Source organism: Manihot esculenta, chromosome 17 (assembly GCF_001659605.2).
Source record: "Manihot esculenta cultivar AM560-2 chromosome 17, M.esculenta_v8, whole genome shotgun sequence".
NCBI classification, from domain to species: Eukaryota; Viridiplantae; Streptophyta; class Magnoliopsida; order Malpighiales; family Euphorbiaceae; genus Manihot; species Manihot esculenta.
In genome coordinates this window covers 16,020,315-16,044,839 of record NC_035177.2, presented here as the reverse complement: position 1 = coordinate 16,044,839, position 24,525 = coordinate 16,020,315, and the positions used below count along the sequence as shown (strand labels likewise).

The 24,525-nt window shown below is 29.8% G+C and overlaps 2 protein-coding genes across 2 annotated transcripts; both read right to left on the bottom strand.

The window, feature by feature from the left end:
• Positions 1-8,350: 8,350 nt before the first annotated feature.
• Positions 8,351-10,115, bottom strand: LOC110607538 (homeobox-leucine zipper protein HAT7). The gene is made up of 3 exons (XM_021746664.2): positions 9,761-10,115; positions 9,266-9,645; positions 8,351-8,819 (listed from the first exon to the last, which is right to left on the bottom strand). Exons 1-3 carry the CDS (start codon positions 9,912-9,914, stop codon positions 8,427-8,429), a joined length of 927 nt encoding a protein of 308 aa, XP_021602356.1. The 5' UTR covers positions 9,915-10,115; the 3' UTR covers positions 8,351-8,426.
• A 10,160-nt stretch (positions 10,116-20,275) lies between these two features.
• Positions 20,276-23,768, bottom strand: LOC122722268. Its single transcript, XM_043952493.1, has 2 exons — positions 22,995-23,768; positions 20,276-22,480 (listed from the first exon to the last, which is right to left on the bottom strand). The coding sequence occupies exons 1-2, from the start codon at positions 23,748-23,750 to the stop codon at positions 22,295-22,297; spliced, it is 942 nt and encodes a 313-aa protein (XP_043808428.1). The 5' UTR covers positions 23,751-23,768; the 3' UTR covers positions 20,276-22,294.
• Positions 23,769-24,525: the final 757 nt, after the last annotated feature.

Below are 24,525 nucleotides of genomic sequence, written 5' to 3'. Positions count from 1 at the left end.
GTCTCACAAGCTTCCACTTCTACAAGAATACCTCAAAAAACTCCTAATTGCAATAATGACTGTGATGATTCGGATGTGTTGGTTAATAATGTGTTGCTTGCTGCACATTGTGAGATGCTTGTTACTAAGCCATATAGATTGCAATGGTTGAATGATTGCGGTGAGGTTAAGGTTACACGCCAGGTGGTTATACCATTTTCTATTGGTAGGTACAAGGATGAGATCTTATGTGATGTGGTACCTATGCAGGCAAGCCATATGTTGTTGGGTAGACCGTGACAACATGATAGAAAGGTGCAACATGATGGGTTCAATAACAAGTACTCCTTCACTCATGAAGGACAAAAGGTTATATTCGCTCCTTTATCACCTCAAGAGGTATATATTGATCAAATAAAGATGCTGGAGAGGGAGAGGGAGGCTTCGGCCTTGGCCACAAAGGGGAGTGAGAGCTTGAATTTTGCGGAAAAGACGAGAAAAAAGAGTGAGTTTGAGGGTAAAGAGGCTGGGAAAGAATTAAGATTAGTTCAAGAAGGGAAGGTGGAGAAAGAAAAGGAAAAAAAAAAGGCTAAAGTTTCAATCTCAACTTCCATAGAGATTGAAATTGAAGAGGAAGTTGTAATGCATGAATCTAATGTAGTTGTTGTTGAGAATTCCATCAATGAGCTTATAGAAAAGATTGTGAATGATGAGGGACATGGGGAGCACATAATTGATGAGGTGGAGGCGAATGAGACTGTTTTGGAAGTTGTAGAGGAGAATGGGTCACATCCACAGGATCTTTCTATGACTAATATTTATATGCCTAGTTCATTTGTTCTTGATGTGCAGGTTGTTGATGAAAACATTCATGACGAAAGTTTTATCTTATTTCCACTTATTCAAAAGGAGGTCTTTGAAGATACATGGGTTCCTAAAGCTTCCCTTTTTGACATAAATATCAGCAAGATTCGAGGACGAATCTTTTCTAAAGAAGGAGAGAATGATACGGATCCAATAGGGCAAATTTCTAATAATGGTGTGGAGCAAACTTATGTCATTCAAATGGATCTAAAAGGTGTTCAAAATCATATTCATATGATCCATAAATATTTGAGGCGTGCTTCAACTCATATTGGACAGATTTGGTGTAACACTTGCAATCATAGGCTTAGAGAGCCTAATCAAACCTATGGGCTAAAACTACACAAAGGGAAGCCTAAAGTGAAGATCAAGTAAGGCTTTTTTGAAGATTCAGCTTTGTCATGGTGGGCTTGCTATATTGTTATTATTTAAACACTTGTTTTAGAACAATTGTAAGAGGCAGCTTTTAATCAACATTTCAGAATTCTTCTCATGCCTTTGGCGTGTATTGCTTTGAGTGAGAGTGATGATTTGCTTCCATCAATTGCACCAAGAATCTTGGCTTACTTATCAACTATTCGTGGTGGCGTTTGTCAGATTCTCATCTAAATCCTTCGATCATTGGTGTTTCAGCTTCTCTAAGTGTGGGGTGCCATAGGAGATGGGTTTATCAAATCTTTGGATTCCATATCTACTTGTGCGTGTGGGTTTGAGGCTTGTGCCATAGGGTTCCGCGTCAAATTGTTAAATTTCAAGGCTTTTGTGATTAAAATTTTAATAAATATTTTTTAAAATTATTTATTTAATTAATATTTGTACTTCACAGTATACATATTTTTTAATTATATATTATAAGACTGATTAATAAATTTAATTTTTTTAATAAAATTAACTTATATAAAGCAAGTTAAGTACCTGATAATTTAATTTATATAGTTCAATCTGAATAATTTCTATCTCATATAATAGAATTTTGCATAATAATTAGTTTGAAATAAAATCCATTATTTTAATTAACCTTTCGCTTAGAATTTATTAATAAAATTAAAATTTTCATTAATTTTATTATATTAATATTTTATTTCTCTTTAATCATTTAATTTATATTTAATATGAATAAATATTGTAACACAAGCAATTAATTTATAAAAAATAATTATTTAACCATAATGTTAATTATCGTGAAATTATCACAATCATATTACCATTATAGTCAATTGTATATTAATTAATTTATTACATATCAATGAAAATTTATTTTCAACTTTATTATATTATTATTTTGTCAAATTTCAAAATAATCAAGATTTGTAATCTTACAGCATAAGAAATAATATATGATATGTGTCAATTGATCTAATTAGTTAAATTAATAAAGTTTTATTTTTTAAGTAGACTTTCAATATATTTTAAAGAAAACAATTATGATAACTGATTAATTATCTAATTGATTGAATTAATAAAAATTTTATCTTTATACAAAGAGTAATTTTTATTATATTTTAAGGAAATAATTATGAAAAGTGATATTAATTTTTAAATTAATTGAAAACTGAAAAAGGTAAAAAAAAACTGTTGAATTTAATTAAGAAAAAATTAAATGAAAATTAATTTAACAATAATGAAGTTAATTATTTAAAGTTAAAAAAATTTTGAAACTGAAATTTATTTATAATTAAATTATAAATTATAAATAAATAAAAATTATACTTTTCGTGCAAACATCACCCTAGCTAGTTAGAAACTTAAGTAAAAAAAAAAAAAAGTTATTATTTTTCTTTAACAAAACAATAATAATTATGTAAAAATTTAATTAGATTATTTAATTAATTAATTAATCATAAATTTATAAAAACGTTAGGCTATTTACACTATTTTTAAAAGTATGATTTTATGATTTCGAAGAATAAAAAATAAGCAAAAACTTGGAATTTCAATGGCGAAAGAAGTTTCATGATCTTATTAATGGTCTTCATTTGACCAGGAATTTATGATATCTTCGCCTAGTGGCTGAAGCGGAGTCCAAAAGCATAGTTGATAACCTTTGTACTAGCCATTTGCAGCTCAAGGACTTGCTCACACAATATCACGATCTGTTGAATTGATCCTTGGAGATTTAAATGTTTTACTATTATTGAGAGGCAAATTATAAAAAGGTGATAGCCTAGCAATTATGACTGTGGGCTCGATTATGGGTAGACGTATTCTGTATACTCCACCTGCTACTATGTTAGATATCTCGCAAGTATATTTTTAGGTGGTAGCTGTGTGGTGCAATTGTCCTTTTTAGTCCATTATTTTGGAGAAATTTTACAGTACAGAAACATTAACGATTTTATTATAATCATTATCATTAATTATGGTGGTTTCATAGAAATTTTACTATAATCAATTATAAATAATAGATGCATTGAATAATTTATATCTCCATTTAGTGATTCGTTTTTACTATAAATCATTTGTTCACAAACAATGAGTCGATTTTAAGTGTTTTATATTAAATGTTTAAATTCAACACTATAGACAATGAGAAAAAATTTTATTTTATCTCAACTCACTTGGTGAAAGTTTAGTTTTTTATTTTTAAAAAATAAAATACACATATTGCATCCTCGCATTCTCATTTATTTGACTTCTCGTTTAAATTCTTACATCGATAAGGTAATAGAGGTATTGATATGATAACGTTTAAAAAATATTTTATTATTTGACTGATTTGATTTTTTATCTAAAGATATATGATATCATTGAAAATACTTAAAAGTCAAGATCACATAATACATCAGTCAAATAATCAAAAGGTTGATGAGGACCCAGCAAAAAAAAAGTCCATACAACTCAAAAATAAAACCATAAAAACTCAAATATGTTTGACTAAGTCTCCAATCTGACCGATATAAACAAACATATGCTGCTCTTTCCTTATCCCAAAAGCTTAATCGCTTGACGCCACAACTGTTAGAAATTACCATAATGGAAGCAAAATCTCTCTCAAACGAGTCAAAAGTAGCAAGATAATAGACTGAAGAATAGAAGAGGGAGTCGCATCGACGAAGATAACTAGGAATCACAACTTTCAGAGTTGATGGAGAGAAGTGCGACCTTGAAGAGCACTTGTATAAACGGACTAAATCGGAAAAATGGTCTCGATGTCTGAGAAAGGGAAAACAAGAACCTCCATAATCGAGTCAATAAACCATCTCCAAGCCAAGGTAGGCGGCCTCTAGAACTAGCCACACTAGTTAAAGAAAAAATGCGTCGTGAGAACACGAATTCCGCAGTGACCTCCTTTCATCGATATACAACAAGAAAGTACAAATCTTCATTGATATATAACAAGAAAGCATAAATCTGAAAGGCAACAACCAAAGAAGAAAAATAAAAAAAAATACAATAAAATGAAAGGAGATAGGAAAAGTGTACTCTCCCTCACAATAAATATCGCCTACTACCTACAAACTCACTCAAAGGAAAGAGAGAATGCAGAAATCCATAACTAAACAAAGTGAGGAGGGCCACCCTTGCTCAGGAGGGACAAGAGAAGTTGAAAAAAAACTCTAACAAGAAAAAGGCGAATTGTTTCAAGATACTTCTATAAAGAAAAATTCCTCTCTCTAAAAGGACTGGTCTCGCTCATTTGATTGGCTGTTGGCTAGTACCGTAGAACTACCCTAACTTTATTAGTCTTGATAATTTTTTAGATAAGTGAAATAATGCATGACCATACTTGTTGTAAAATAAAAGAGAGAGAAAGGGAGGATGGGGCTGCATGTACAAATGTAATTGGTTTGATGAAAGAGATGGCAGAAAGCAAAATCACATGGACAGGGGCAGGGAAAAGGGTGCATAGGTAGATACCATCTATTGTGGGATTCAAATATAGGAACGTCACCTTCAGATATGAAAGCGAATCAAAGTTTACTAACCCCTTCTGTTTGTTCTCTTCTCCAATCTACTTGCCTTCCTTTTCTCTTGGAATGCGTGCTTATTCGAATCTCTCCCTTCCCTTTCTTTTTTCCCATGCACTACTAGGCATAGCTTAGATTATGCTCCAACTTTTAAAAATTATTATTTAATTTTAAATATTATCATTGTTCATAACTTAATTATTTTATTCGAATTAGTGATTTTTTATCATCTATTAATTAAACATAGATAAATTTATTTATGGGTTTAGATTTTTTTTTTTTTTTGATATTTTCTGTACCGTGAACTTGTCAAGTTGAATCTATGAGTGGAAGGGAAAATAAATTTATTAGATTCTCAAAAGAGAAAAAACAAAAATTAATTTTATTATTTATGTTGTATAAGTCTTACAATATATATATATATATATATACATCCTCTCAATTTACTCTTCCAGCTAATATATATTTTGATATAATAATTTATATTAATTTAAGTGTATATAGATTTTCTATTTATATATTATTGAGTTGAGCTAATTTACATCAGAATATAATTGCGTCTCAAATTTAAACATTAATTAAAAATCAATTTAATAAAAAAATTACATTTCACAATTTCATATGTAAAGATATTTTATATTTTGATTTTAATATATGTTAGTAAACAATTTTTACCTAAATTCAACTTATAGAAAATCCAATGAACCATTATGGTAAGTTTTTCCTAGTTACCCTTTACCCTCTATCCTGCTGCCCTCATTTTCGTTAATTACTAGAACTTTCTCTCATTCTTTCTTTATTTAATTTGTTGAGTCCAAAAGGTTTCTTTTTGAAAGCAATTCCAAGAAAATTTTTGTGCGCTCCAAAGAAATGATCCCAAAACACCAACATGTGTGTTCCATATCTTGTGGGTTAAAGTGGTTACTTATCCAAGTGTCTGCAGGGATAAGGTTCTCTCAGTTGACTGCAATTTCAAGGGTTCAGTGAGAGGATTCATGCATGTCTTGATAACTTTTATTTGAAGCTATGAGTTGGCTACTGCTAATTCTCTGCTTCTCGGTCGAGGCTAGGTTCTCAGGTTTTGGATGTTTGGCAACTCTCGAGTCCTACAGCCTACTTTTAACTCATAAAACTGGAAAAACTTGATTTTGATAATATCAAAATTTAATAAATCATATTTATCTAATTATTTTTTAGCATTAAAAGTTTCTTTCTGAAAAGCATATTTGAAAAGCATCGAAGGCACATAGAGAAATTCTATACATCGAAAAAACTAAAGACTCGTATAATAACTTAAAATGAATTAAAGAAAAAATAAATATAGAAAGATATTTTTAGAGTTTATTATATATAAAAGAGTGGGTGAGTTGATATGCTAATAATAAATCAATAAATCTTATTTTATTTCTTAAAAAGCAAAAAAAAAAAACATTTTAAGTTATTTTTTTAAACTATCCTGAAAGACTAAAATTAGACATCTAATTTTAGAAATAATTTAAATTTAAATATCTAATTTCTGTTTGTACTTATTTTTAGTTAATTACTTTCAGACTAAGAAAGTAACTGATTTCAGTCTGCACGAATTTTAAATAATTTAACGACTAGTTTTTCAAAACTATTACCGTTAAATTATCTCTGCAACTAAAAAAGAAATATTTTTAGACATCTATTTAAAGGACTAAATCTCTTCATAAATGAAGAATGAAAGCGCTGAATCTCTCAGGGCATTTGTAACCTTTGCATTAAAATTTTTCATTGTCACATCTGATCTTCATTGACAAATCTATTCTCTCTCATTTTAATAGTATTTCTGCTGTATCTGATAAAAGTGATTGAAAGTGTCTTTCTTCTTAACCAAGTATGTGTGGTCACTTGATAGAGGTTTTAAACACCTATTGAAACTTAAGTGATTGTTTGAGTGTAAATCAAATGTGTAAATAAGCACCTGAGAAACTTGGTGGTTGTATGAAAAGTTGTTCTCTTACCTGTTAAAAGAGGTTTAGTGGAGTGAAAATTTAAGAAAGAACCTTGGGAGAGTGGATGTAGGTTAAATTTGTTGAACCACTATAAAATCTTTGTTTTTTATTTTCTTCTACCTTATCCCTTTAAAGTTTTCCTTGTTAATTTGATATATATATTTGCAAGTTAGAATTATGCTGATAAGAGTTTGATAAAATTAGATTAGTTAGCTAATTTGATTTTTGTTTTCATCTAATTACTTCTGTTGTTTACCTGAGTATCTGATTTTAATTGATTTTCAAAATCTTCCAAGAAAACATTTGGAAAATCTATTTGAATCCATCACCTTTTCGCTTTCAGAATTAATAGCCACAATTTTTTATTAAAACTTTAAGTAAGGGCTGAAAAATTAGCAAAGTGATCCATTCACTCCCTCTTGGTCACTTATCTTAAGACAACACCTACCAATCTATATTCACCGACCCTTTAAACAAGATAAGAGGCTATGAACTCTGCCATTGCCACCCTTCAAGGCTGCTGCGATTAATTTGGGCACTGGGACTTTACAGTTATGTATTCAACTTATGTGAAGTGTGAGGTTTGGGCAAGATCTTTTGGTCCAACACTGTGCAAAACGAGTTTAGTCTCTTGGGGATCTTTTGCCGGTTGGTGCCATTACTTGCTACTTTGGACCTGTGATCGATGGAAGATTTTTTCTGCAGATTTTCTCTTGCCTTAGCTCTATTATTTGTACCTTTGAGCTTTTGACCTTTCTGGTTTAAATGTTTTTGCTAGGCTTACTGCCCAGAATAACTTTTTTTATTTTTGGAAGAGCCAAGAATAACTTTTATAATACAATAATTTACATATAACGGTTAATTATTGATTATTTAAATTTGATATATAAACATCATAATTAATAGTTGGAATACATTTGTTATGCATTACATAAAATAATTTCTGCTATTGCGGACACATTTTCATTTATTGTCAGCCCAAAGCAACTTGTGGCAAATCTATATGTTGAGGGCTTATAAATTTGTTTAAATTTGGTTTATTATGGAATCAAAATATATAGAAGTGTATTTCTTTATGAAAAAATTAGATGGAATTTTTTTTTTATTTTGGATCATGATAAATTAGACGTGGGTGAAAATATTTCTGTACTATTTTTTTATCGGTTAGCAAAATCTATTTTTTTTTTAAAGAAAAAATGCAATTAGAAGAAAAGAATTGCAAGTGATCAGAATCCTTTAATCTATTTTATTATTGATGGCCCATGCTACTTGCCAGAGCTGGAAACCCACTAACTGGCACATGTACCTCAACCACGAGAATTTTTATTTTTTTATTTTTCTATTCTTTTTTTTCTTTGAGATCCAACCAACCTCGCAAATATATATTTGAAGTATAATTGTTTCATTTCAGACCTATCCTATTCCCCTCACTGACTTTGATGCTTGTTTTTAACTACGTACTCCGACTGAAATTCAAATTCAACATCTCGCGACGCTAGCACTAATAAATTAAAACTCGTTGTTAACTTTGAGGCTAATTTAATGATACTTAATTTTGTTCCCTTCTCTTCTCTATACACCAATACACTTTACCAAAAAAGGAACAGAAAAAGTGGAGTTTGTAGGAAAAAAAATCCAAATTTCTTAATTAATTGACATCACTTAAACAAAGCTAAACCACATTATGGATTGATTTGTGTTAATTTTTGGAGAAATGGGTTTGGTTCAGTGAAAATGGTGCTTGCTGCTCTGGCCATGGCCAAAATCCTTGCTGCTCTTCCATGCCATTGAACATGTTGCATATGTTTTCTTCTTGAACCAGTTGGTCAACTTTCAGACATTGAAGGTCTGGTCTTGGTGATGAGCTTTGGAGCAGTTGAGTCATACTTGTAGGCCTGATGGATGTGGAGAAGAGAAGCTTAGTGCTTAGTTGAGAATTAGAGACTGGGCTGGTTGCCACTGTAGTTATTGAGATGTCTAAATTAGCATCATGACCGTTCTCACTTGCATTGCTCCAAGAACCCTGATCAGTTTCTTTCTTTGGGTTAACTTCAGTAGAATTTGACTCTGTACTACTCCTTAGAGCCATTAGCTGTTGGAATCAAACAGTGAGGATATTATATATATGAAGATCATAAGAATGATAAACTATAATAAATTGAGCTTTTTTGGCGAAATTACAGTGGCGGAAGAAAACGGCGGAATTTCACCCTTAAACATAAAAAATTACCACTAAAGTTTTTAATATTCAAATTTTTGTGGCCACTTAGTGATTAATTTGAATTTTCTTTGCTAAATATTTTGGTGGCGAATTTGATAGATTTGGTGATGATTTTTTATCCACAAAAGAACTAATTTCTTGATAAATTGCAGCTATACATATATGTCAACTTGAGTGAGTTGACAAAGAATAATTAACTTTGATTTCTGAAGCTCCACATAACTAGGTTACTCTCATTGGATTAAGAGAAAACTCTAAGCAAATAAAATTAATAATAGAAAATTAAGTTGAGTAATGGAATATAAAGACATAATTACCTCAGCATGAAGTCTCTTGTTGAGGGCTTGAAGGGCATCATTATCAGCTTTAACTACATCAAACTGTTTCTTCAAGATTTCATAGTCTTTCTCCAACTGCTTAGTCTTCCACCTAGCCCTCCTGTTTTGAAACCATATAGCTACCTGCCTCGGCTGAAGTCCTAAAGCCTTGGCCAACTGCATTTTCCTCTCAGGCTCAAGCTTGTTCCTCATCTCAAAACTCTTCTCAAGTGCCTTAACCTGCTCCAAGTTGAGCCTCTTCTTCTTTTCTCCTATTTGTGATCCATCATCAGACAAGTCGTCATCCCCATGCACTTCTTCACACTTTTCCACCCCAGAAAAGGACATCGATCTCTTCATCATGAAATGCCCTCCGCCACCTGAACACAAAAACCCATAAACAAAACATGAGCTTTGACTTAGTGAAGTCATTTCCAGAAAAGGAAACCCAATAAGAATCTAAAATTATATAAAAAAAGTTAGAGAGAGAGAGACCTGGGAAGAGCTGAGGAGGACAGGAAGAGGGGAGGGAGTTGAGAGAGGAAGGAGAGAGAAGGTGATCATTGTCTTCTTGAGAATGGAAGATGAAACCATGATGATGAAGAGGGAATGCCATGTCAATCAGTCGAGTTAAAGATCGATCGACCATTCAATCATAGAAAATAGTTCCGCAAGATTTAAGGGCAAGGAATGTATTCAAAGGTGACAGGTTCTAAGAAGAAGACATGGGATGAAGATGGGTTGCAGAGAGAGAGAGAGATGGCGATGTTTAGGCTGAGAGGGAGATGGAGAAGATTATGTCATATATCACACAAAGGTAGGTTTCTTGGACCCATCCTCTAACATGGGTCTCTCTCAGTCCCTCTCATCTATTGTTCTCTCTCACAAGTTCAGTAAAAACAAATGAGGTCCCGTTAAAGGGAATATTTACATACGTGTTCTTTTTTTTTTTTTTTTCATTTTATAAGTGTAAGAAATAAAGAGATTTTAAATTTAAATATGAATTTATATGAATAAAAAATCTAAATATTTATGAATTTTTCATATTTTATAAATGAAAAAAATCTCTTTTATTTTTCAAATAGATTTTTATGTTAATATATATTATAAAAAGCCCGTGTGATGCGGACATAGATTATTATTAAAAGATTTATTAGAAAATAAAATTCAGATGTTCACGTTAAATTAATATGTATATTTTAAATTTTAAATTTCAGATAATAAAATCAAATCTTTTAAATCTTTTATAATTATGATTAAGAGTATTAAATTAAATTTAAAAAAATTAATAGTAAATATATATTAATCAAGCATATAGTATTTTAATTTATATTTTATATTAAAAGTAAAATTTTACTTGTAATAATAAATATATTATATTGAATAAATATTTATTATAAATAATTTTCATTATATAAAATTTTATATATAAATATTATATATGAAAATATTTTATTAAATATTTATATTCAATATTATAAATTACGTGCACATTATATTAAAAAATCATACTTTATATCAATAATATTGAATAGAATGAATATTATATGTTTTAGTCCATAAAATTTTTTTATATTTTAAATTTTTATTACTTTATTATATATATATTATAAAAATGGAAATGAAAAGTAAAATAACAATATTAATAAAAAAGAACAGTTGAAATAAAAATATATACTTTAAGTACTATTTTATAGTCAAATAAAACTTTGAGTATATTGTAATTTATTATTAATTTCTTTATATTCAATTTAGCTTTTGATTATAATTGTGAAAATTTAAAAAGGAATATAATTTTATTATTCAAAATTTAAAATTTTGAATGTAAATGTAAATTAATATAAATGTTTGAATTTTTTATTCAATCCACTTAAAAATAATAATCTACATGTATAAAATGTAAATTAAAAAATTTTTGGTTAAAATTGATTAAAATTAATGGTTAAAATTAAAGTAAAAATGTGAAAAAATTAATTTTATTATCTAAATTTTTAAGTTTAAGATATATATATATATATATATATGAAAATTCGTAAATCTTTTAAATTTTTTATTTAATAAGCCGATAATTTATCAATTATTATTTAATGTTTATTAATTTATATCATATCAAATAAAAAAAAAACAAAAAACGCTCTATTAAGTCATCCTTCTCTAAAGTCAAGGAAAAAAAAAAAAGAAAAAAGAATCAAATTAAGAAAAGTTTTAAGCATTCCATTAATGCGTATAAGTTTGTCTCAAATTTATATATATTCTACTATAAAAGGAAATTAAAAAAATAAAAAATGCAGTACTATATTTATTTAAAAAAATTTATTATTTAATTTTCATACTATAACAAAAAAAAGTAACTAATTATTCTTTTTATTTACTAAAATATATTAAATAATTATTGGAAGTTTAAAAATTCAACTAAAAGGTCCCTTCTAGTAAGTTTTAGCAGTATTATAGTTCATTTATATAGTAAAAGGTGAGAGAAAAATTAAGAGCAACAATGTTAAAACTTAATAAAAGAAACCTTTTAATTGTTTTTAAAAATATTATAGAGTTTATTTAATTATTTTTAAAATATAAAAAACTAATTAGTTAATTTTTTCATGACACAAAAACTAAATAGTAATATTTTCCTAATATTCAATCCCATAATATTATGCTCTTAAAAAAAGATTTTGTTTAGAGTCATTTAGTTTTACTTTTTAACATTCAAATGAAATCTTTTATTAATAAGAAAATTTTATAAATTAGGTAACAATTTATTAATTATATGACTCTTAAAATAAAAGTAACAAAAACCGACAGTTTCAAATTCAAAATTTGAAAAATAAAAATAATAATAATCAAACAAACATCTCTAATATAGTATATAAAGGGAGTTTTAGTTCAGTGTGATTTTTTTTTAGGAGATTTACTATTTAGTCATTGAGTATTATCATTATTTACAAGTTGGTCCCTGCATTTTTAGAAATCTATTAAAATATCCTTATCTTTTCTATTCATTAATGAAATAGTTCTTTCATCCAGTTTGAACCTATTTTTCCATTAAAATTGTGTCAAATGGGGAGAAAATTTTTAAAATCCTAAACTACCCTTCTTATTATAATAGAATTCTAACTAAAACTCAAAAAACTTTCTTTTATATCCAGAATTCATACTTGCCAACTCAAACCAATATCATTCTTCTATTTAACTTCAATAAATTTATAAATCCAAAAGCAACATTAGTTTCTAAATTCAAAAATATCAACAATTCTTTTAATTTTTTTCTCACAATTTTTCTCCATAGTAATGCAATCATAGTCCTTTCCCAAATTTTTCTACAATTTAGCTTCAATCCAACACAACTCATCCCTTTGATCGTCAGTTTCTTCTCTTCAACCTCTTGTCCAAAGATATCATTATCTTTGTAGAGAGATATGGACAACTCATCCCTTTGATCGCCAGTTTCTTCTCTTCAACATCCTGTCCAAAGATATCGTTGTCTTTGTAGAGAGATATGGATTGAAATTGACATGGAAAAAGCCTACAGAATTCCAAAATAAAACAAGATTGGTAAGGTTAAGAATAGAGCCTCCCTTGGGTATGTTTCAAAATTAGAGTGCCAAAGGCATGGCAAGGCTGAAGAAGAAGAAGAAGACACAAAACAAGATTGGTAAAGGTTAAGAATAGAGCCTCACTTGGGTATGTTTCAAAATAAATTAGAGTGCCAAAGGCATGGCAGAGCTGAAGAAGAAGAATCAATTCACTTACATCATGCATGAGATCATGCATGAGATAATGTTGCGAACTTCCGTGAAGACGAAGAAGAATAACCTACATCATGCATGAGATGATGTTGCGAACTTCCGTGAAGACGAAGAAGAATAACCTACATCATGCATAAGATCATGCATGAGATGATGTTGCGAACTTCCATGGGTGAGAGAGCCTCACTTACTTGAATAAATGGATACATGATGGCACCTCCAGCTTTGAAGATGATGTAAAGGAAAGAGAGCCATATTTGCATCATGAGTTTTTGGGTATGTTTCAAATTTAGCTCCAATCCAACACAACTCATCCCTTCGATTACCAGTTTCTTCTCTTCAACCTCCTATCCAAGGATATCGTTGTCTTTGTAGAGAGATATGGATCGAAATTGACATGGAAAAAGCCTATGGAATTCCAACACAAAGCAAGATTGGTAAAGGTTAAAAATAGAGCCTCACTTGGGTATGTTCCAAAATTAGAGTGCCAAAGGCATGGCAAGACTGAAGAAGAAGAAGAATCAATTCACCTACATCATGCATGAGATGTTGCGAACTTCCTTCCATGCATGAGATGTTACGAACTTCCATGGGTGAGAAGGCTCTGATAAGCTTTACGTTGGTGACTCTCTCACTCATTCAAGTGGGATGAATCTATGTTTAGATATTAATAGAGATGGAGAAGATGAGAAGAGAGGTAGAAGAAGAAGAAGATATGATGAATCAATTCACCTACATCATGCCTTTAGAGCCTCTAAGCCTTGGCCATCAAAACTTTAATCGAAAGCATGAGATGTTGCGAACTTCCATGGGTGAGAAGGCTCTGCTAGGCTTTACAATAGTGACTCTCTCACTGATTTAAGTGGGATAAATCTATGTTGAGATATTAACAGAGATGGAGAAGATGAGAAGAGAGGTTTGTCGATTTAGAGAAAAGAGTAGAGTTAAGGATTTGGAAAGAGAAGTCTATCCATTTAGGACTCTGTCCATATAGAGACTAAGGGCATTTTGGTCTTTTTATATGTGTTTAATAGAAAAGAGAGTTGTTGATGGATGTAAGGACTTGTTTGTTAATAAATTAATTATGTGTGGACATTTTAATAGATTTTTAAAAATGTAGGGACCAACTTGTAAATAATAGCAATATCTGAGGACTAAAGAGTAAATCCCCCTTTTCTTTTTCTCAAATGATAATATAGTATCTAAATGATAATTCTATTCATATCCTATCTCATGGCAACTTTTTGCGCTACTCTTCATAACCATCCTTTTATATTGCATAATATTTTATATTCTCCATTTATTCAACATAATTTTTTATCTGTCTTTATTTTTACTGATCATAATAATTAATTCAATGAATTCTTTCCTAACTCCTTTATTGTGAAAGATTTCATACAGAACATACCTTATATCAAGTCCAGAGTAAGGATGGACTCTATAACTTACTGCTTTAGCTTTCAAATGATTTTCTCCCCTATTGTTGATGTTGCTTAATTAAACAATTGGCATGCTCACTTTAGCTCATGCTAATAGTAGGTCTATTTTCATTATGTTCTTTCATTTAATAACTTGCCATTCAGTAAAGTAATTCTAATTTCATTTCTTGGAATGCTTGTCAAATTAGTAAAAGCCATAAATTGCCTTTTTCAAATTCTAATACATGCGTCTCTTAATTATTAAAATTAACATGTTTTATTAAGTTCTATTTTTATCACTATAATAAATATTAATAGATATATTTTTTACTAATATAATTTATTGTATTAAATATGTTCATAAAATTTAAACATGTGATTGAGAAATTCTTTAGTTTATAATTAAAATTTTCTAAGTAGATTAGTAAGGGTATAAGCGAAAATATTTCTTACTCTTACCACCAAAATAAAATTGTTGTGTTGAATTTAATGGTAGTGGCACATTATTGAAATAGTATAAACTCTTCTTTCATATGTTTTGTTTTTTGAACAGGTATAAGGACTACCATATATTCTACCACCAAACTCACTTACAGCTAGATAATCATCAACTAATGCATCTTCAAACTTATCGATATCTATCTTTTTTTCAACATTTTCCTTCACATGTTTTTATAAGGACTCTTACTTCTATAAAAAAATCAATCACTCTAATAAATGGCTTACTAAGTAATATCTCATTCATAAACAATAACTCACCTAAAACATAAAACTAAGATTAACTATCTTGACATGTCATGATAACTTGAAGTAAGATAGGAAGTTTGAAGCCCAAAATATACTCTACCATCACTATTATTTTATCAGTTCCTACATATTATTCAAAAATTATCCCAGACAAGCATTAAAGAGATGTAATAAATAGTATATCTCATGCCATGTTTTGTTTTTTGAACAGGTATAAGGACTACCATATATTCTACCACCAAACTCACTTACAGCTAGATAATCATCAACTAATGCATCTTCAAACTTATCGATATCTATCTTTTTTTCAACATTTTCCTTCACATGTTTTTATAAGGACTCTTACTTCTATAAAAAATCAATCACTCTAATAAATGGCTTACTTCTCATTGTCAACCCCACTTGTTATCTTAACACCTAAGTAATATCTCATTCATAAACAATAACTCACCTAAAACATAAAACTAAGATTAACTATCTTGACATGTCATGATAACTTGAAGCAAGATAGGAAGTTTGAAGCCCAAAATATACTCTACCATCACTATTATTTTATCAGTTCCTACATATTATTCAAAAATTATCCCAGACAAGCATTAAAGAGATGTAATAAATGATGAAATTACAACATTGATTAATAATGGAACCTGGACCCTTGTTACACAAAAAGCAACAAATATAGTGGGATACAAGTAGGTTTAACACATTAAATAGAAAAACTAACCGCATGATTGATAGGTACAAAACTTGTCTTATTGAAAAAGGATTCAATCAGAGACTGGTCATTGATTCATTATAGACTTATTCTCTTATGATTAAATTGTCAACATTGCAATGCAATCTTATCGATTGTTGTTTTATATATTTGGTATACCAAACAAGTTAATATTTTGAATATCTTCTTATGCAGGGATTTATGTGAATTTGTATATCAACAGACCCCTAGGTTTTTAAACAAAGATCATACATACCATATATGTAACCTTCACCAGTCACTCTATGAGCTTTGGCAAGCCTATATCAGTGGTACACCAAGTTCAAAACTGCACTCACAGTTGAAGTTCTAATCTTTTTCAATCGATATTACCTTATGTTATCATCATGAGGATACCATCTAGCATTTTGATTTAGTCTATGTAGGCAATATAATAATTAATGGAAATTTATCATCCTTTGTTCTAATCTTTCTCAATCGATGTTACCTTATGTTATCATCATGAGAATACCATCTAAAATTTTGATTTAGTCTATGTAGGCAATATAATAATTAATGGAAATTTCTCATCTTTTGCTCAACATGTAATTCAATATCTTTAGCAAGTTTTTATGGTTAAAGACTTAGCAAGTTCGACTACTTCCTTAGTGTTGAGATCCATTACACTTTCTCTTATATGTTACTCACTCAAATAAAATATGTTGGTGATCTGTTAGCTAAAATCAATATGACTAAATGTTATGGGATATCAAATCATGCTTATCCTAACTTAAAATTCAAACTCAATAGTGGAGAGTTAGCCAAAGATCCTCCAATATACCATTCAATGGTTGGAGGCTTATAATACTTGTCTTTCACTTGAATAGATATCTCATATTCTACATATAAAGTATCTCAATTCTTACATGTTCCAAGAGAGTTGTAGCAGATGGACATCAAAATGATTTTACAGTATCTGTAGCATACTCATTTATATAGACTCTAATTTATCAATTCATTAATAAATGAAATACATGTGTATAATGATGCAAATTGGGCTAGTTCCATGGATAATTGAAAACCTATAAGTTGTTACACGATTTACCTAGACTCCAACTTAGCTCATAGAGTACAAAGAAACAACCCACAATATCCAAGTCATTCATGGAAGTATAATACTTACAATTGGTATAGTTACTACAAAAATCATCTAGTTCCAATCTCTTTTGCTTATATTTGGATTCCTATCTCATGGAACTTTAAATGTATGGTGTGATAATGTTGAAGCCATGTACTTAAGTGCTAACCTAGTTTTTTTACTCATGCATTACATATATTGAGGTGGATTATCATTTTGTTCTTGCATATATTGAGGTGGATTATCATTTTGTTCTTGTATAAGAGCTAAAAAATAACTTTATGTTTTATTTATCTCTCCTAAAGATCAAATAGCTAACTTATTAACTAAAATTGTATCCAAAAGTCGACATAAACTTCTTTAAGATAAACTTGCAATTTGAATCTCTCCTAGTTTGAATTGAGGGAGTGTGATAGAGATAATTATTTTAGATAATCAATAGTTATAACTCTTGTATATAAAACCTATATCAAATACCATCTTCTAGCTTCTGCATTTATAAACTTATAACATGATGCTCTTGTATAGGATTAAGACTTTTATCAATAATAGCAATCCTTTCAATAATAAGCAGCAAAGACACGACATATCAATTTTTTGTGTACATAATTTCAAATTAATATTTGGGAAGTCTAAAGTCTTTTATATATATATTTATAGTCAAATCTTCAAAAGTCTTTTCTAATTTTATACAATAAACATTATGCATAATTATTTAAAAATTCATTTGAATTTCATTTTGAATAAATTTTTTCAAATGATTAAGAGTACAATTTTTAACCAATATATTTATTTATAATAAATTAACTTTTACATGATAAAATGACACGAATTCTTTTTATTTTAATAAAAAATCTCAAATTTAAGTTTTAAATATAAAATATTTTTAAAATTTAAAAAAAATATTATATATTTTTTATGAGTATTTTCAATATAAATTTAAATTAATCGGATAGTATATAAAAAAATTAAATAAAAAATTCAAATCTTAATCTAATTACAAGATAATGACAACTGTAATTTTTAGAATAAACATGTTAATTTCACATGAAATCTCCTATGATTGAAAATATTTATTTAATATGAATGATTAGTAAATATAAAAATCTAAAGATTTCATAGTCGATACAGATACAGACCATGTGTGGCGAGGAAACTTGTCAACATGAAAAGCCCAGAATCCAAGGAGAAAAATAATTTAAAAAAAGATGCTGTGGATGTCCCGTATATAAACATTCATGTGTGGTGGACCTTCCATCACTTTCATTAATTAATGCTCTATAGCTATTATGATAGGGAATTAATGCTCACAGTTTAGAAATAAAAGAATTTTTTTTTAATTACTTTTTAATTTTTATAATATTAAAAATTTTATTAGTTAGTCATATAATTTTAAAAATAAAAAATTAATATTTAATTTATATAATATAAAAAATTTTATTAATTAGTCATATAATTTTAAAAATAAAAAATTATTATTTAATTTATATAATATAAAAAATTTACTAATTAATTTATTAATTTTAAAAAATAAATTAAAATACTTCTTAAAATTTAAAAATTATAATAATTAATTCCTCTGTCAATTTTAATTGTTAACCACTGTTAACTATTGAAAAACAGTGTAAAATACTTTTAATTAAAAAGATTAATTAATTTATATTTTTATAAATTTAATAGATTAACTAATAAATTTTCATATTATAAAAATTAAATGGTAAAATATTAAATACTAAGAACTAATAAAAAAATTTTTATTAATATTTTGGAGACATTTTAGTTTATTTTTCAAAATCTAATAATAAATTATCATTTAAAAAATTCATTAAAATAAATATGAGATTTTAAAAATCTATTAATTAATTTTGCCATTAGATTTTTAAGCTAATAATATATTTTGAATTAAAATAATTTTTTTTTTCATTTCTAATTAACAGTTGTTTCAAAAAAATATGTTAGAAACTAATTTATTCTCTTTTTCGATTTAATCAAGGAAAAAACATTTATTATAGATTTATTTAAATAAAATTAAATTGTAAATAAAATAATAAATTACATATAAAAATAAATTGCTACTAATATACTTTAGAAATATTATTATTAATACTATTTGAAGATAAATATAATACATTACAAATAAAATTAGTAATAAAAATTATTATTAATAAATTAGAAAAATGAAAAATTAATATTAATAAAATATAATTGTTGAAAAATCCATAAATTTTTTAGGATTAAAATAATTAAACAACAAACCAAGTTGACCTTATATCACATGATTCATGTATAATTACATATTTTCTACAAACTATGTATATAATTTATAGTCCAAGAGTTATCTAAAATTGTAGCATATTTTACAAGAACTCAAGTATCTGAAAATGCTTAGATTTCACGACCAACGTTTTTTTGTTTCACACGACACAGAAGTGCTGGAAAGAATCTTCTGCCATGATTGTAAATCAATAAGTGATTCTCTGTCATGATTGTAAATCAATCAGTGATCAAATCTTATCATGTTTAGCATAGCATAATTCTAGGACATAATTGAGGGAACAATCAAAGGTCTAATTGTTCATATTATGTACTATATAAACTCTGTAACTTACTACACAAGAGGTAAGAAAATAAAAATAGTTTTCTTCCTATAATCTCAAGATGGTATCAGAGCAGGTTTCGGCCTAAAATTATAGCCATCCTGCAATCATTCGTTACCAGATACCTTTCCCGACCTTCTCTCACTAAACCAACCTACTAGATACCTTTCCCAACTTCTTTCTCTCACCGAAACAACAATGGCCGACCTCTGATGGGCGTCGAAACCACCAAAAATAAATTCCTGCTTTAAAATAAAATTTGTGATAATGGTAAGCAGGGTCGATCCCACAGAGACTGGTTAAGTAGATTAATTCTATTGAATAAAATAAAATAAAATAAAATAAAACAGAATAAAATAAAATGGGGGGGGTTTTGAATATAAAGGAATAAATAAAATCAATTTAAAAGAAGAACCAATTTTAAAAGAGAGAATCAAGATAAGACAGATTCAGTTAAAGGAATAATTTTAGTTCCAGTTTTTATGGGTTGATCACGGATACAAAATAATCTCGAATTAATTAGTAAACCAGTTATAGATATCGAAGACGCTTCAGGTATCCAATCCTTTCTTAATTTTAAACTAGTTAAGAGACGCTCGTTAACTAGCCCTAACTCTCGGACAACCGTAGGAGACACTCCTAGAATTTAATCCAATTATTGCATTAAGAATTAAAAGGACCTGATTCTAACTAACAAACGCGAGACGCTCGGTTCATTTAAGTTAGATTATATTATTCCTTAGGAAGGCCTTACGCAACCTAATTCACTACCTATTTCAGTTTAGTTAAACAATTGCGGATTTAACTAACCTGAATAGCAGTCTACCATTCTATCAATTGAGCAATGGCGCCTTAATGCAACAACCCATAGAATGATATTAAGCAATAAACACAGGAATAATATAAATACTAATAATTGAGAAAACTATAAAATTACATCAATCTCACAACCCGTTTAACTGGAACTTTTAATTATCCTCTAACTGAAAGGAGAAATTTAGCCACACAAGTTCATGGCTAAAAATAGGAGATGAAAGATAAGATGAGATGATCGATACATCAGAATGCCCCCCTTTTTATAGTGCTAAGAGTCCTAACCCAATATAAGGATCTAAAATCAAAATTGAGTACAGTTTGGCAGATAAGAATTATCTGTTTGGTGGTTCCCGGATTTCATGTCGGCTTTGTTTGTCAAGTATGCTTGTGCCCATAACGCAGTCCATAACACAGCTTATCTAGAGTATTCTTTTATGAATTTGATTGTGGCCACCTTTTATCTCAGAATGTGGGTTCCCAATTGGATTTTTCTTTGTTATCCTCCAATCCTACCAAGATAATGAAACTTAAACAAATCAATCTGTTTTAAATGAAATCAAACTCAATGTCTAGATAATTTGTAATAATAAAGCTGCATAATTATGCATATTATCAAATCCCCCACACTTAGATCAGACTTGCCCTCAAGTATGTACTCATTAACCCACAAAAGCTACCCATAATCAAATGGCTCACAAAGTTAACTCAACTTATTTCAAACAACTTGCATTTCATAGCAAAATCTCATCAATGTATACAAATCATAAAAGAAATACCAACACAATCTTCAAAAGCTGAAATGTAGCAAACTCAATATGTGATCATGCAATTAAGTTCCATGAAATTCTTAAATTAGTGCATAAAGAAACATATACCCAACCAACCAAGAAAGTCTTTTAAAATTATAATTTTTCACCAGGGAACCCATGAATCCAGTTTTATTTATGTTATCATTTTTATTTTTTTTTCCTTCCTATGGTTTTGGTTCGAGATTTTTTTGGCTCCTATGAGGGTATACTCTCCCAACACTGATTTTCTCCATTCACAAGGGACATCCCTTACTTAAGGGGAATGGGTCCGACCCACCCAAACCAACCAGTGATGGTAAACCATATTATTAGTGGTATGTTTCGAATTATTGACGGCCCCTACGGGGTATAATTCTCCCAACCACTAACTTTTTCCATCCACAAGAGACATCCCTTGCTTAAGGGGATCAAATGCCGTACCATTTGAACCAGTTAATGTTGGTAAACCACTCAAAAAAGAAATTAATAATTATTCTTTTTTTTTTTATTAACTTAGTTCCCTGGATAGTAGTATCAAGACTCACTGCAGTAGGTTAAAGTAGAATTTCAGAATGCACTATTGGTCTTTTATCAAGCAATATTAATTCACTTAAACATAAGTTTGCACATTTCAAACCATAAAGAAAATGCTAGAATCTCTTAATGATCTGCATAAAAAGATAAGAGAATGATATTTATGCCAGCTACCTAAAATGATTCAATTTAACTCTGAAAGTCAACTTTTATTTATTATATTTTTTTTTGTTTTTTTTTTATTATTATTATTATTTTTTTAAGTTGATAAACAAATCAAATAAAACAAAAAGATCAATTAAAACTAAAACAAGTGGACAAACTCTCCCCCACACTTGAACCACAATGTCCTCAATGTGATAAAAGAACAAAACAACCAAAGCAGATATAAATGCAGCTAATCCCCCACACTTGGGTCACAACAAAAATAAATAAATAATTAAATAAAGAGAGTGTAGAATATGACCCGGAGAGATGTCAGGACGCCTACTGCTACTGTCGGTGTTGAGATCGAATTGTAACCCGCATGTCGTTGATGTTGTTTGCTAAGCGTGCTAGATGAGTGGCAACACGCTCCAAAATGTTTTCGAATCGACTCTCCATCTGATCAATTCTGGTGTGGAGGGCCTGAAAAGCTTGTTGAGCGTCAAATGGAGGATTAGCCATGGCTGAGGCAACAGGAGCTGTACGTAAAGCACTTCCTTTTTTGAAGACTCGATCGGATCGCGGGATGATGGGACCTGGAGGACAAATAGAAAATATAGCACCAGTTTTGCATAGTAAACCCATGTCATCAAGACTCATTAAATCTAAAGGTACCATGTCACAAGCTTTGTGCAAATGAATATTTTGTAAGTCAATTAAGCCTTCTTGCAAAGCAATGTGGGTGACTATGTGTCCTAGAATTAAAGGTCTGCGACGACTAACAGCAGTCCGTATTTGTGAAGCAATAAAACAACTCAGATTGACCCTTATACCCTCAGTCATGCACCAGAGAAAAAATAATTCAGTTTTAGATAGGATTCCAGGGGAATCCTTTCTTCCTGAGAAAGAATATGCAAGCAGACGATGTAAATAAACCAATGCCGGTGAATGTAAATATGAATCACTAGATTTGGCAGGATTAAAAGATGCTGGTGGTCGGTGTGTGAGTTGCTCATGTATTATTTGTGGGTTAAAAGCATCACATATATCAGTGTAAGCATGCAAATAGAGTTCTGAGTGGACAGATTCATTATCAATTAACCCAAGTACCTTGTTAAATTCAGTGAGTGAATATGCAAATCGTTGTCCCATTAATCTGAATTGAACAATCCCAGCTGTATCTAATGTGCAATCTGTTAGTGAATCAGCAGAGAAGGTGGAATAAAATTCCCAAACAAGTTCATAATATATTGGACAAGTAATGGCAAAAAAATTATCCCAACCAATACCCGCGATCAACACATCCACATTTAAACTTAATATCTGTACAGTAGGAGCATGAAGGATTTTACCTTGTACAATAGGGAGAGTCGAAACAAAGGCATACCTGGCTCTTTCGTTTGCATTTGTAAATTGAAGATTACCGTTCAATCGTGATGGAGCCGGAGGTAAGTGATGTCTGCCCCTCCCAAGTCGTATCTGGGTACCCGCAACAGAAGTATTTACCACAGCCGGATTATCGGTAGGAGACTGGTCTGCTGAAGAGGTGGAAGTGGAGTGATGCAAGTCAGAAAGTGGTTCACCGTTGGTGGTGGCTGAGGGTTGTGGACTAGCGCGAGGTGGTGGCTTGGCATGTGGGTTGGCGTCCGCGATGGGCGCGTGTATTTTATTCAAGGCATACTGCACGACGCGAGACGGCGGAGAATGAGCGGCGGCAATGGAATCGAGTGGAGCGTGCACGCGGACGGTGGCGGACGTCAGCGATGGAGAGGTGGTGGCGATAGTGGGTGTTGGCGGGTTGCTACCGGTGAAGGTACGAACTCGCCGGCTGTCAGCGGTGGTGGTGGAGCGTCGTTTGGGAGCCATGGGTGATGTGCGGCTGTAAGAGAGAAGAGACAAAAAGGGAAAGTAGATGTAAAAAGGGTAAAATAAAGGGTAAAAAGGGAAAAGAATAAATAAATAAATGTAACCCTAATTCCACCTCGTGTTTCCAAAACACACCCATAAATATAAGATCACCTATCTGTAGAATGCTCCGTTCTGGAAAAATAAACACTTACCGCCGGAGAAGATGATTGAAAATAAAAATAAATAAAATAAATAATAATAATAATAATAAATAAATAAATAAATAAATAAATAATAAAATAAATAAATAAAACACAATAAAATTGAATGAAATGAAAGGTCCAACAAAGGAAAAAAAAATTTATTTTTTTGTTATATTATTTAAAGAAAAAGAAAACAGAATTAAATCTAGAGAATAAAAAGAGTAGTTCTAATTTAAAGTCTTAGCTAGGCTTCACTTCTCTGCAAGTTAGTTAAGGAAATGGAGGAAAACCACTGAGATTAACTTTTGCAACCTGTTGTGGCTCAAAATTCTCATAAAAATGTTTCAAACGATGACCATTGACCTTGAATGACTTGGTGGTGTCCATACTCCTTATCTCTATAGCACCGTGAGAAAAAATATTAGTGACAATAAAAGGATCAATCCATCTAGTTCGTAACTTACCAGGAAATAATTTCAGTCTAGAATCATATAGCAAAACTTTTTGACCAACTGAAAATTGCTTCCTAGAAATTAATTGATCATGCAATGCCTTGGTTCTTGCTTTGTATATTCTAGAATTATCATAAG

What these genes read in the sequence shown, in the direction of transcription:
- LOC110607538 (XM_021746664.2), bottom strand. Translation starts at nt 9,914, where the DNA reads ATGGTCGATCGATCTTTAACTCGACTGATTGACATGGCATTCCCTCTT. An exon ending in TCCTCCTCAGCTCTTCCCAG is followed by an intron (nt 9,646 to 9,760) that starts GTCTCTCTCTCT and finishes TTTTGTGTTCAG; the next exon opens with GTGGCGGAGGGCATTTCATG. An exon ending in ACAAGAGACTTCATGCTGAG is followed by an intron (nt 8,820 to 9,265) that starts GTAATTATGTCT and finishes TGATTCCAACAG; the next exon opens with CTAATGGCTCTAAGGAGTAG.
- LOC122722268 (XM_043952493.1), bottom strand. Translation starts at nt 23,750, where the DNA reads ATGGCTCCCAAACGACGCTCCACCACCACCGCTGACAGCCGGCGAGTT. An exon ending in CACTCACTGAATTTAACAAG is followed by an intron (nt 22,481 to 22,994) that starts GTACTTGGGTTA and finishes TTTGTCCTCCAG; the next exon opens with GTCCCATCATCCCGCGATCC.